Source organism: Haliotis asinina, chromosome 2, assembly GCF_037392515.1.
Source record: "Haliotis asinina isolate JCU_RB_2024 chromosome 2, JCU_Hal_asi_v2, whole genome shotgun sequence".
Taxonomy (NCBI): domain Eukaryota; kingdom Metazoa; phylum Mollusca; class Gastropoda; order Lepetellida; family Haliotidae; genus Haliotis; species Haliotis asinina.
Window position 1 is genome coordinate 21,898,589 of NC_090281.1, and position 14,378 is coordinate 21,912,966.

The 14,378-nt window shown below is 40.8% G+C and overlaps 1 protein-coding gene across 19 annotated transcripts in view; it reads left to right on the forward strand.

The window, feature by feature from the left end:
- Nucleotides 1-14,378, forward strand: part of LOC137273392 (voltage-dependent calcium channel type A subunit alpha-1-like) — a 347,991-nt gene that overhangs the window by 84,422 nt on the left and 249,191 nt on the right. For 14 of the 19 annotated variants that reach the window (XM_067806028.1, XM_067806022.1, XM_067806025.1 and 11 more), the window contains exon 1: nucleotides 7,436-7,820. The exons of 2 other annotated variants lie outside the window; for them this stretch is intronic. In XM_067806028.1, the coding sequence (XP_067662129.1) occupies nucleotides 7,760-7,820 (61 nt within the window). In that variant the 5' untranslated portion in view covers nucleotides 7,436-7,759. Of the gene's footprint in view, nucleotides 1-7,435; nucleotides 7,821-14,378 lie in introns of those variants that run through there. 3 more of the 19 variants (XM_067806024.1, XM_067806042.1, XM_067806037.1) reach the window with 2 other exon arrangements.

Consider the following 14,378-nt stretch of genomic DNA (forward strand, 5'->3'; position numbering starts at 1 on the left):
TAAATGATAATAAGACGCAGGTTACCCCTCTTGATTGAACTAGTCACGTAAAACATTCTGTCTTTTGTTGAGATCAGGTCTTTGATGAGCAATTTGAAAACTTATTTTACAAAAGCGCTTAATTAGGACCAAGGTTTGCTGGTAAGGTGCCGGTGTGTGTTCGAGGAATGTCAGCCAGGAGCCAGAAATACTCTTAAGGTTATGTTGACTTTTTTCACCGGACCTTTCAACCAGCAGCAGCCTCGAACTGTTTTTATTTAGATTGGAAGTCAGTCGATGCAGATGTTCTCACTGGTTCTCACACCAAGTGGCTTGGTGTAACTCCCGACAAAACTGCAACTTCTTGTAAACGTGTCAACGAGAACTGACAGATGATTGTCCCCGAACGGCAGTGTTCTCTTCCTTCACGAACAGTCAGATATGTTATTTCATGTGAAAAATTACACGGAGTCTCTTGTTTGATGTCCAGTGGATACTACGGCCTCATGGCATAGTGATCTACAGACTACGTGAATCATCATCATCATCATCATCATCATCATCAACAACAACAACAACAACATTTTTATATAAATATTCAATAACGCCAAAAATAATATTTACTAATATATTCAAGTATCGAAGCTTAGACTGTCATTGTGTGTAATTACGTTACTGACGATTGTGTTGTGACCTGTATGATAACGGTTAATTGTTTGCTCTTCTTCCTGGCTTTTCACCGACCCGTCTATACATCTGACACTCTTTGTGCACCGACCTACACCGACCATTGTGTTGTCTCTTTCTACTCCCCGTAATCTGACTTTCTTTCCACACCAACACCTCTGTAATCTGACGCTCTTTCTATAACAACATCTCTGTAATCTGACGCTCTTTCTACAACAACATCTCTGTAATCTGACGCTCTTTCCATCCTGAGGCCTTTGCCATCTGACGCTCAAGTTACACGGACACTTCTGTAATCTGAGCTCTTTATACACCGACACCTCTGTAATCTGAACTCTTTCTACACCTTCAATTCTACGCCTGAAATGTGGCGTTCTTTCTACACCGACACCTCTGTAATCTGAGCTCTTTCTATACGACACCTCTGTAATCTGACGCTCTTTCTACACCAACACCTCTTTAATCTGACGCTCTTTCTACACCGACACCTCTGCAGTCTGACGATCTTCATCCATCTTCCACAAATGTAACTATTTCTTTGCAGTGACGTCTCTGTACTAACACATCTCCAACACACGGAGAGCATGCCCCCCACCCCACCCACACACCCCGCATTTACACTGCTCAATTAACTCAATCAAACTAACATAGCAACAGTGTTCTCACCTGCATGCCTTTTAATCATATCTTGTCCCAGGCTGTCATCTCAGAGGCATATTATCTATTCGAGTTCTTAAATGTTCCGATTGTCATATTAACGTTTTCCATTATCTTATATCGATATTCGATTCAGATAAATCCTACAATCACTTCAAGTTTCTTGGTTCATCCATTTATTTATCCCTTTAATATCCCCACCCCCACCCCCACCCCCACCAAACCATCTCCATATCCCCCTCGAGGGCGGCCTTATTCTCGTCCCAGTAGTCAATATCAACACCCTATATCAATCCCTTAAGCCGCTTCTTCCCTTTCATCTGCACTCTATTTCATACAACATCTCGCGCTGACACAATCACGCTACCTATTTGAAACTGACAACCGAAATTAACATGAAATCTGATCTTGAGCTCTCTCACTAAGTCAATTTCCATGGTAAAAGTTGAAGAAAAATGTTCAAAAAGCAAATAGGATCCAATCTCCGTTTCTCTCTGTTCGTATTCTTAGTCATATTGCACAGCGTGATTGACAGGTCGATCAGCTGATCTGATAGAAATTGATATTAACCGCGATTCCCACAGCCAAGCTAACACCCATGCAAACATGCTGGGATTTCGGCTAGGCCACAAAGACCAATATTTGTCATACTCAGAGAGCCAAGGGCAGGTTTCTCTTGCATTAATACCAGGCTTTGCTCAACTTGCTAAGTGTTTGCTCTGGGACAGTGAGAGATGCTATTTAGTACAAACTGGATGATATCTATGTAGACGCGTTTATGGAGTATCGTGTCCCCCGAGTACGACGCCATATTAAACAACGCAGTCTTGCGGGGAAAATATCGACTCGAGCGTCAGTAACAGGGCCTGTCGTCCCGCGGTGAACGTCAACGCCGTGGCTGAGTTGTTACGTTGTTGTTCAGATGCATACGTCATGTTGCTACATATATGTGTATGCAGACAAAAGTCTGAAGATCATTAGCGCAGATATAATTATTTCTTCAAGTCTGACCGGTTTCACACTGTTAATTGGATCATCTTGAGAACACACACAGACACACAGACAGACACACACACACACACGCACGTACACAAAACAAACACACACATACACTAACACACACACATATTTTATATATATACGATAAACACAATACGATATATATATATATATAATATGTGTGTGTGTTAGTGTATGTGTGTGTTTGTTTTGTGTATATATATATACACTAACGTCATGCTGCTATGTGCACGTCGTACTGGTATTTACACGCTACGATTAAGGTACATACGTCATACTGATATATACATACTGCGTTTCAGGAACGCGCGTCATACTGTTATATACACACATCCATTAAGGTACACACGTCATGCTTATAGATACATACAGCGTTTCAGGTATATACGTCATGCTGATATATACATACTGTGTTTGAGGTATATACGTCATGCTGATACATACATACTGCGTTTCGGGTATATACGTCATGCTGATATATACATACTGCGTTTCGGGTATATACGTCATGCTGATATATACATACTGCGTTTCAGGTACACACGTCATGCTGATATGTACATACTGCGTTTCAGGTACATACGCCATGCAGATATACACACGCTATGCTTCACGTCAAGCATGCATACGTTCTGCTTCAGCTATGTACGTCGTTCGTTTAGATATAGTTTGTGACTGTTAAATGAAGGTAATGAGCAGAAGCAATGTTCAGGTAACTATGTCATGGTTATCAAACATACTTTCAGACACAGCATTTGTGGTTCAGACACGTGTATGGATCAGACATGTTATTGCTCAGAAACAAACATACTTTCAGACACAGCATTTGTGGTTCAGACACGTGTATGGTTCAGACATGGTATTGCTCAGAAACAAACATATGCTGTGGTTCAGACACGTGTATGGTTCAGACATGTTATTGCTCAGAAACAAACATACGCTGTGGTTCAGACACGTGTATGGTTCAGACATGTTATTGCTCAGAAACAAACATACGCTGTGGTTCAGGTTATCGTCAAAAGGAGCCATTTCTTGCATTTCTTCTTTTTGTGACACCTGTTTCCCTGGTTACTGCTAGGGTGTCGTGCTGTCCAGGGCCCACTTGCACAAAGCGATCCTAGCTCTACAATGATTGTAACTCCCATTCTACAATACAGGCTTAAGATAGTCGTAACGCTAAGATCTCTTTGTGAAAGTGGGCCCTGATGACGTGAGCATTGTCCATGCTTCTGTTTCAATCACTGGCTTGTCCCACCCAGACAAGATTGTTTATACATCGGTTTAATGCAGATCCTGATTGGTCATAGCGACCATTTTTATCTACATCCTGAAATGCAGGTTTTATTCATTGAGGGATTGACTATGTTTTATTTTCGGTTCACTGACTGATGAATCGAAAAAACAACGCGAAAACACTTTTAAGAACCTTCTCCGATAGCTATTCTTCGTACCTCGGTTACACAGTCAATCATGATAATTAGACTGGACAATGAAATAGAAATGATATATTCAATGGTTTCATATTTTTATATAAACCAACGTCGACGTCAGATTACGATAATAATAAACATTGGAGGCAAAGGAATACAAGCTATGGCGTGAGCTGTGTCTTGACACACCCACAAAGTCAGTAGCCAATCAGCGAAGAGTCAAATAAAACCAAAGTTCGTGGGACCTGCCAATCATGATAAGAGGCGAGGGTGTCTGGAGGAAGGCGGCTTTTTGAAATGAGACAGTCAGTAACTGCCAGATTCAAGCATGGATTTCCCGACGACGAATTATCACAACTGAAACGACAGGAATAGAGAATTATATGACGTAGGAATATACTACTTTATTTGTGTTACTAGGCAAGCGAGAATGCCTTCAATACATGCATACCGTTTAAGTTATTTCTGGGCACACGGTATCATGAGGCGGCTTGAGCGAACTGGAATATGTTGTATGAACATTGCTAAAATGTATTGTGCATGATTGACATGGGAAGGGGGTTCCGTCGACTGTTGATGGGGTTTTCTGACAACCCGCGGCCGTAGTAGGGAAGTTGTTCACTTTGGTAGGTGTGGCTGAACAGTTAACATTGAATTGGAAATTTAACAACACTCGACTAGTTCAGCCAATCAGAATACAGGATACACTGAACTCAACAACAAATGAATATTCTTTCAATGTGTTGGTATCTTATATTTCTAGCTTTATGCATGACACATTTGAATGAATTAGACGTTTGTAAATGCATCTTTGCAGATTTGTCAGAATATTAGACACTGTCAATGTTTTCAATGTAAAAAAAGACGAACGTGACCTTAGCATTTTACCTGCGTCTAAAACTCAAGTCCCAATACACCTTTGTCAAAATCTCCATCCAGTGTGACATCTGATGGTCCCAGCTCGTACAGGTATAGTGTGGTATTTGATGATCCTAGCTTGTACAGGAACAGCGTGGTACCTAATGAGCATTAATAATACTTACATGTACACTGTGACATTTTATGATCCTAAATAATTCGTACAGGTACAGTGTGATATCTGGTGATCCTAAATAACTCGTACAGATACAGTGTGATATATGATGACTCTAAGGAACCCGTACAGGTACAGTGTGATATCTGATGACTCTAAGGAACCCGTATAGGCACAGTGTGATATCTGATGTTCCTAAGGAACCCGTATAGGCACAGTGTGATATCTGATGTTCCTAAGGAACCCGTACAGATACAGTGTGATACCTGATGACTCTAAGGAACCCGTACAGGTACAGTGTGATATATGATGTTCCTAAGTAGCCCGTACAGGTACAGTGTGATATTTGGTGATCCTAAATAACTCGTACAGATACAGTGTGATGTCTGTTGACTCTAAGGAACCCGTACAGGTGCAGTGTGATATTTGATGTTCCTAAGGAACCCGTACAGGAACAGTGTGATATCTGATGTTCCTATGTAACCCTCACAGATACAGTGTGATATCTGATGACTCTAAGGAACCCGTACAGATACATTGTGATACCTGATGACTCTAAGTAGCCCGTACAGATACAGTGTGATACCTGATGACTCTAAGGAACCCGTACAGATACATTGTGATACCTGATGACTCTAAGGAACCCGTACAGATACAGTGTGATATCTGATGTTCCTAAGTAGCCCGTACAGGTACAGTGTGATATATGATGTTCCTAAGTAGTCCGTACAGGTACAGTGTGATATCTGATGATCCTAAATAACTCGTACAGATACAGTGTGATATCTGATGATCATGCTTTCATGGACATTGTCCACGGTAACCCATGTGGTGTCGAGTGTTGTACAGACATGTTGTTACAGTTATATAGGTCAATCAATATCAAATTTGATGAGAAACACGTTTTATCAATAATTCTCAGTGATGTATATTGTCCTTGATTGAGGCCTTTCAGAGAATATGACTTGGGTCAGTGATTATGCTTCTGACATACAATGTAAGCGCAATGAAGACGGGTAGAGTGTCATGTGGAATGCAATCCTTGTTCTCACCGCCCATATCTGCCTGCTACGTGGGCGTTAACTGTTTCCTCCGTCCGTTCTGTTTTAGCTGTATCGCGTTCGAATCTGGACGAGACCAACCCAATCAACTATATGTTTCCTGGATTTTAAAAGACTGCATCTACAGATATAATATCCTATCTCGTGGGATTTTAACTGCCTTGGTTAGTTCATTCATCGTTTAACGCCCCTCGCAGCATTATTCCAGCTATGTCAAGGCGGCCTGCATTTGTGATATGATGATATGCCTATGAACTACGTCATCTAGTCTCACCATCACATTTACCCCGCTAGTCGCCTCTAAAACCAAACATGGGCTGATGAAGATCAATTATTACCCGGATCTTACTTGGGTATGACAATGTTATTTTGTGATCACTACAATATTAGCCTTTGCAACGTGTAAAACAGTTGAAACGCTGCGTGAAGAAACTATGTCCATGACACATGTTGAACAGCTAGTTTTACACTGCCTTCACCATATGTAAAACAGTTTATACACTGTGTGAAGACACCATGAGCTTGTCACATGTTGATCAGCTAGTTTTACACTGCCTTCACTATATGTAAAACAGTTTATACACTGTGTGAAGACACCATGAGCTTGTCACATTTTGAGCCTCTAGTTTTACACTGCTTTCACCATGTCTACAATAGTTTATTCGCTGTGTGAAGACATCATGAGGTTGTCACACGTTTAACAACTACCTAGGTTTACACTGCCTTCACCATGTCTACAATAGTTTATTCGCTGTGTGAAGACACCATGAGCTTGTCACACGTTGAACAACTACCTAGTTTTACACTGCCTTCACTATATGTTAAACAGTTTATACTTTGTGTGAAGACACTATGTGCATGCCACATTTTGAACAACTAGTTTTACAATACAGCAAATTTATTTCCATTACATATAGCTCAAGGTGACATCTACAGAATTAAAAATACTTATATCGGGAAGTAATTCTCGCGTGTTTGTCACAAACCGCAATCGTTTATGTGCAGTGTAGCGATATATTGACCAACAGACTAGCTTAATTAACACAGCTTATGGAATACTTCTAATATTCAAAATCAGCATCGGAGGTGTTGATTACAACAGCTGGAGGACCTTGTGTATCTATATTTGCCGCTACAACCTGCGTCCACCGGAACACTGATACCCGCGCTGGCGACATGTGCAGGCCATCTTGATCAGCTGACTATAAACATCACAGCTTCGTGATTGGCGCTTCCACATAAAACCATTAGCAACGGTAATAGAGCTTATTCGGTAGAGTGCACGTCCATAATCTCTTAAAGGGCCTTGTGTGGCAGTTGCTCTCAGAGATGTGACTACCGGTATTTGCAGACTCCAGCAATGTTGCGGCGATCGTTACCGCGTCCTGCGGTGACAGCACGTGAGCTCACGAATTGTCCCCCGTCCTCGTCCTCAGAAATTAACCGTTGACATACGAAGAAATCCTCGATCGATAATGTACCTGGAGCCGAAGATGCGGTACTACTTTCTCCGTTCTTGTCAACCAATCAAATTGCTTGTCTCTCATCGGCACGTCGCTTCGAACATTGGGTCACATCAGGACGGTGCCAGGGAGTAGCCACAACATAGATAAAATTGACTTTGGCTAATTTTTTTTAGAAAACTTCCAAATATTGCTGTTTGTACTCACCAGCTGCTCTACGGTTGCCATTAGGCAATGATGGTGTGATTGGTGAGTGTGCAGTTCTTTCTTCAGTCAAGTGACGACTACCCTATGGGACTTGGACATAGTCGCTTTGCCAGACAGCCGAGGGATTGTATTGTGACATGTTTGTAGAACGCATAGGAGACAGTTACATGATGTACTGTAGTGGATATTTACTTTGTTGAGGGGATACACAGTACCAGCCCAATGTACGACGCCTCGGACGAAGGGGAGGAGGACCCCCCGTGTTTTGAGGAGTATGACGAAGGTGAGATTGAGACAGGTAGATAGGTATCGATAGACAATTCAAGATAATTTATTTATGTTAAGTATGATGTGGGAGACCTTTCTTGGCGATGCGCGACACTGCAGATTAATTACATGCATTTCATTCCTAAGTTCCTTCACACAAGGTGTCTTTCACAAATGTGACGGGCAGGTAGGCATGTAGATTTCAGTAATTGCTACACCTGGTGAATGTGACAAGAGCAATATCTTCTCCAGGGAGAGGAGTGACGTCAGGCTCTTGCTTCGCTTCATAAACTATTCTTACGTAAATAAAGACTTTGCGTGTTTATTTCATTCAATGTGCACTCAATTTCATTGCTCGGTGATCTTCACAATTTGTGCAAGGCAGTCCATTACGTGTCGATTGCAGTCGCCGCGCCTTGATAATTAACATACCTTATAAATGTCATGTAGAACACATCTTGCGTGAGTTGCAAGGAAGATTTGTTTCGATTATCACCAATAACTGTCTTTGTTCATTTTCACCGGAAATTCTTTCTCTCTATATAAAGGAGACATGTGCATTTTATGTCCTACAAACAGGCGATTGAAATGTTCTGATCTTACCCGTCGCTCCCCATATGTTGAAACAACATGTTAGACATTGCAGGGGGGCCAGCTGTTTCCTTATTGATTCGGGACTAAATCCCACCTAGTATTTCACATATTTCGTGCAGTGTCTCCGCGTCAACTACCCCCGTTTGACAGGTATCAATTAAGAGTGAAATAGGCAAACTAGGAGAATAATCTATACGTGTGCCTGTCATGTCGAGTTCAGTAATAGCTTAACACTGAACGACGTTTTACATTACCAGGCTAGGAGGAAATTAACCGGTTCGCCATTATAAGTGTGGGATGAAATGCATTACACTTTCACAACACAAGCATCCCCCATCTCTCGGTCCCTCCCCCACCCCCTCATTCGAACAGTAAGCTAAGATCAGGTTCCGTAAATCTTCACTACCATCAAGGCGTGCTTCTTCTGCAGATACAATGTATGATTTGGTTGCGATTTAAAAACACCTCTCCCACCCCTCCACAATAGAGCAGGTGTCGAAGCGCCTACACGTGTTGAGTGTTTGCTTTGGGAAGAAATACACCTGACGATCTGCAAATGCCAGCCGTGCAACAGAGTCAATGCATAATGTTTCCACTGTTACTGAAGTGCAAGTGTGTAATCTACGGAGTCCCATCGCCTCTGCATGAGACAACATGTCGGGATGTGCAACCTATCTAAAGTCATTGCCGCATATTTTGTCGGGCTCTTTCCAGCACTGTTGGATCCACATAATGTACTAACGCGTCACTATTCGATAAAAGGCACGCCACATTTCGAACAACTAGTTTTACAATACAGCAAATGGATTTCCATTACATAAAGCTCAAGGTGAATTAAAAGTACTTATATCGGGAAGTAATTTTTTCTTGTTTGACACTGTTTCATATACTCGTTATTCATATGTTACTGTTTCATATACTCGTTATTCATATGTCACTGTTTCATATACTCGTTATTCATATGTCACTGTTTCATATACTCGTTATTCATCTTTTCGTGTCAAGATTTTAGCTACAGCGGATGACAAGGACTACTGACCGCGTTAAAATCATATGTTTTTATCTGTGTTTTTAGCAGTCGTATATGAGTGATAATGCATTTATTTTTCTTTTATTTATGTGATGTTGTACATTAATGATGTTATTTGATAAAGATGTGTTTATTTGTTGATCAGTCGAATTCAGTGTTGTAATCGTATCACTGATATCACGTAATATCAAGTTTCCTAGTTGAGCCTTGTGACAATCCAATTTGGTTCCCGCCAACTAGATTACAACTGTCACTCATGTTAACTTTCCATGTCAGTTTCAAAGTCTCTAAAGAAATCTCAAACTAAGATTGACGGTGAATCGCTCCAACATATCTAGTGACCTTTCCTGAAGTCAGCAGAAACCGAAGCGCTAACATTTCGTTTAACCAAGTTTTCCATCCATCAATAAGTTTAGAAGTGAGGACATTCCTTCTCTAATCTATAATATGTGGGCTGTACCGTCTTTCCTCATCATGGCGGCATCACGTCACGCGTGGCTGTGGATGGTAATTAATTGCACTAATCTATTTCTCTAATTATCTATAACTGGTGCTATTATGGTCATTCCCTCTCGCTGCTAGTGGACAACTGCTCACAATGCTGACATTAGATCCCAAGTCCTATCATTTACATGTCAGGCATGCGATGTAAGAATACCAGGGAAGGTCAAGGACACAGTGACGTTTCAAGATTGAGCTTATGAACTTTATCCAGCCAGAAATAGGTTTCTCAATTTATCCTCTCCGCACCATATGCATCAGATTGTTTACGGTATGATACCAAATTAACTTACTTACAATAAAGTAAATATGTATTGAAGTATGATTCACTATGTAAATACTGTCTTTCTAGTATGTAGTTGACAATGTAGATTCCTAAATTCTATCTCATCTGAGCGATGAGCATGCTGTCAGTCAGGATTTACCGCAATATAAATGGACTAATTATTATCATTAATTATTGTTGTTATTAAATATAATATTCCCTCTATGAGATACCATTCGCACTGTAGGCGCTATCTGTCAAATATATCATTTTTAATGTAGGTACTGTCTCTCTGATACATCATTTCCAATGTCGGTTGTGTCTCTCAGATATATCATTCCCAATGTAGATATACTTTCTCTAGGACATATCCTTCCCAATGAAAGCACTCCATTCCAATGTCGACACTGTCTGTCAGATACACCATTCCCATTATAGATACCGTCTCTCAGATATATCATTCACATTGTAGATATTGTCTCTCAGATACTAGTATATCATTCCCATTGTCTCTCAGATATATCTTTCACAATGTGGGCACTGTCTGTCTATCACAATGATGACACCTCCACGAAGATATATTTTTCACAGCGAAAATATTGCCTCTGTCTTCAGTTCGCTCTGAAGATAACTTAGTAATATATCATTCACAATGTTCAATGTTTCCTCTGGTATATAATTCTTAGCGTCAATACTGCATTTCAGCTATATCATTCGCAGTGTAGTTACTGCCTCGGTGATACATGTATCTTGCACGATTGACGTTGCCTCCTAGATATATCATGCACAGTGTAAATACTGCCTCCAAAATGTGAAGTAAGACATGCCGGTAAGACACGCCACCTCAACCCCTGCCTTCTGAGGATAGTGTGGACATGCCAGTAAGACACACCACCTCAACCCCTCCTTCTGAGGGCGGTGTAAATATATCAGTAAGACAGAAAACCTCAGCCCCTCCTTCTGAGGGCAGTGTAGACATGCCAGTAAGGCACACCACCTCAACCCCTCCTTCTGAGGGCAGTGTAGACATGCCAGTAAGACACACCACCTCAACCCCTCCTTCTGAGGGCAGTGTGGACATGCCAGTAAGACACACCACCTCAACCCCTCCTTCTGAGGGCGGTGTAAATATATCAGTAAGACAAAAAACCTCAGCCCCTCCTTCTGAGGGCAGTGTAGACATGCCAGTAAGGCACACCACCTCAACTCCTCTTTCTGAGGGCAGTGTAGACATGCTAGTAAGACACACCACCTCAACTCCTCCTTCTGAGGGCAGTACAGACATGCCAGTAAGACACACCACCTCAACCCCTCCTTCTGAGGGCAGTGTAGATATGTCAGTAAGACACACCACCTCAACCCCTCCTTCTGAGGGCAGTGTAGACATGCCAGTAAGACACACCACCTCAGGTCTGTCTCCTGATGGTAGCGTAGAGTTAAAAGTAGACATTTATTAGTCTCAGACAGAAGACAATGTTTCTCTCCTATCTCTGTCACAGAGTGTTATTTTATTACGAAATATGCAACATTACATGACAGTCATAGCCCAATATTTTGACCTGTCACTCGCCGTAATGTTTTATTTTTGGGTGAGTAACAATAACCATGTTATTGTCTGTCCACGATCAGCCCAGTAGTCAGACTGTCAGATCCGTTGACGAACCAGTAGATCGTGCCTGCAATATAAATACATTCGAACGTGAACTTTAATAAAAGATTGTATGTCGGGCAACATTGATTATTTTATGCCTGACGTCAGTAGTCAAATATTTAGTTCTTTGTAGAGTATAATGCATTTTAACAATAGGTCAATGCTAGAGCATGCATGGATATATGGTCTACTGTAGCAACATAGCATGTTCTGTTGACACACAACACTGAGTGGGTAGCAGGAGCTCTTATGACGAGGAGCAGATGATGCTGGTTGTGTGGGCTTCACAGCAGCCAGTACATTCTCGGACCGGAAACTAATGTGAGTGCCTCCATGTCACTGTAGGATGTATCTGTAAGGAGCCATACCGTGTGGAATTCCGTGTTACACAACCGCTGTAGCCCTACTCGTGGACACACACTAACACACACACTAACACACATACTAACACAAACACACATACTAACACTAACACACACTAACACTAACACTAACACTAACACACACTAACACTAACACAGGCATATATGCTAACATACACAGACATATACTAACACCACACATATACCAACACACATGCATATACTAACACACTTAGACATATACTAACACCACACATATACCAACAAACATACATATAGTAAAACACTCAGACATATACTAACACCACGTGCACACATATACTAAAACACTCAGACCTACACTAACGCCACACATACGCTAACACACACATATGCCAACACACGCATATATATACTAACACACACACTAACACACACATACACATAAACACATATGTACCTATACACTCAGACATAAACTAACACCCCACGTGTACCAACACACACATATTTACTAACACACACATCTATACTAACACACACATATATCTACTAACACTCACACTAACACACATAAATATATTAACACACACATACATACTAACACTCCCACTAGCACACATAAATGCTGACACACATGTATAAATACATAATAATACACACACTAACACAGGCATATACTAAGACACGCATCTATACTAACACACAAACACACACATTTTTCTACTGACACTCACACTAACACACATTCATACTAACACTCACACGAACACGCATATATACTATATGCTAACACACACATATATGCTGAGACACGCACCTATACTAACACACACAGTAACAAACACATATGTCTACTAACACTCACACTAACTCATAAATATACACACACTCACACTAACACATACATGCTAACACAATAACACGCATGAATGCTAACACTAATACTAACTCACACATATATACTAAGACACGCACACTGACACACACACACATATATACTAACACACACTAACACATACAGATATACTAACACACATATATGCTAACACACGAATACTAACACACATATATACTAACACTCACACTAACACACGTATCCATGTATTAACACACAAACACAAACATACAGTGGCACCAAACTAACACACTCACACACAATAGACTAACACGAACACACACATATATAGTAACACTACCAGAGTAACATGCACATACAGTAGCACTGGATCAACCCACACACACTAACACACGCACGCACGCACGCACGCACGCACACACACACACACACATATATATATATTGATACGTTGATATATATTCACACACACACGTACTCAAAACAAACACATGCATACACTAACACACACATATGATATCATACATAAACACTAAACTAACGTACACACACACTAACACACACAAACACATTTACAGTAGCACCGAATTCACACAACACGCAAACATACACACGTACACTAACAAACACACACAGCGGCACCTACTTATCACACCAACACACCGACATTAACACTAAGAAATACTATCCCACTAACACATCTACAGTATTAAATACCATTCCAACTGCTACCTGATCTGCAACACATTACACTGACCAGTCGCCCTCAATCTAGGACAGTTACATTTAATCCTAAACACGACGTCTCATTTAATCTTAAGCAAATAAACACATTGCAGCACACAAACAACATTTATATGTACTCCGACATACCAGTGACGTAAGATAATATGCATCAGACTTTTCTATTTCTTTTTTAAAAGTATACTGAGGGGAAAAAATAAGGACTCGCACGAAAGCGCAAGGGTACCGTTTATTTTCTCCAAGGTATGTAATACAAAAGCTTGACATGTGAAGAAACCTGTGGAAAAAATAAAGGAACATTTGCCTTTTCATGTGATTCCTTATTTCTTTTCCTCAGTAAAAACACTAACACTAACCACGAAATAGAACGTCAGTAATACGTGGTATTGTAACGAAGCCAGGGTATCCTTGAGTGGTCAGATCAACGCCAGTCCATCGAATTGCATGAGGACTAGGGCAGTTGTGGTCCTCAAAGATCAATGTACAGAACGTGACTTTTTCTCGGTCTTAGACATGAGTCCTTTATTCAAGTTATTCAAGATAAGGACATTTCATCGATCCGGCTGTTTAATTGATTTCCATAAACCTG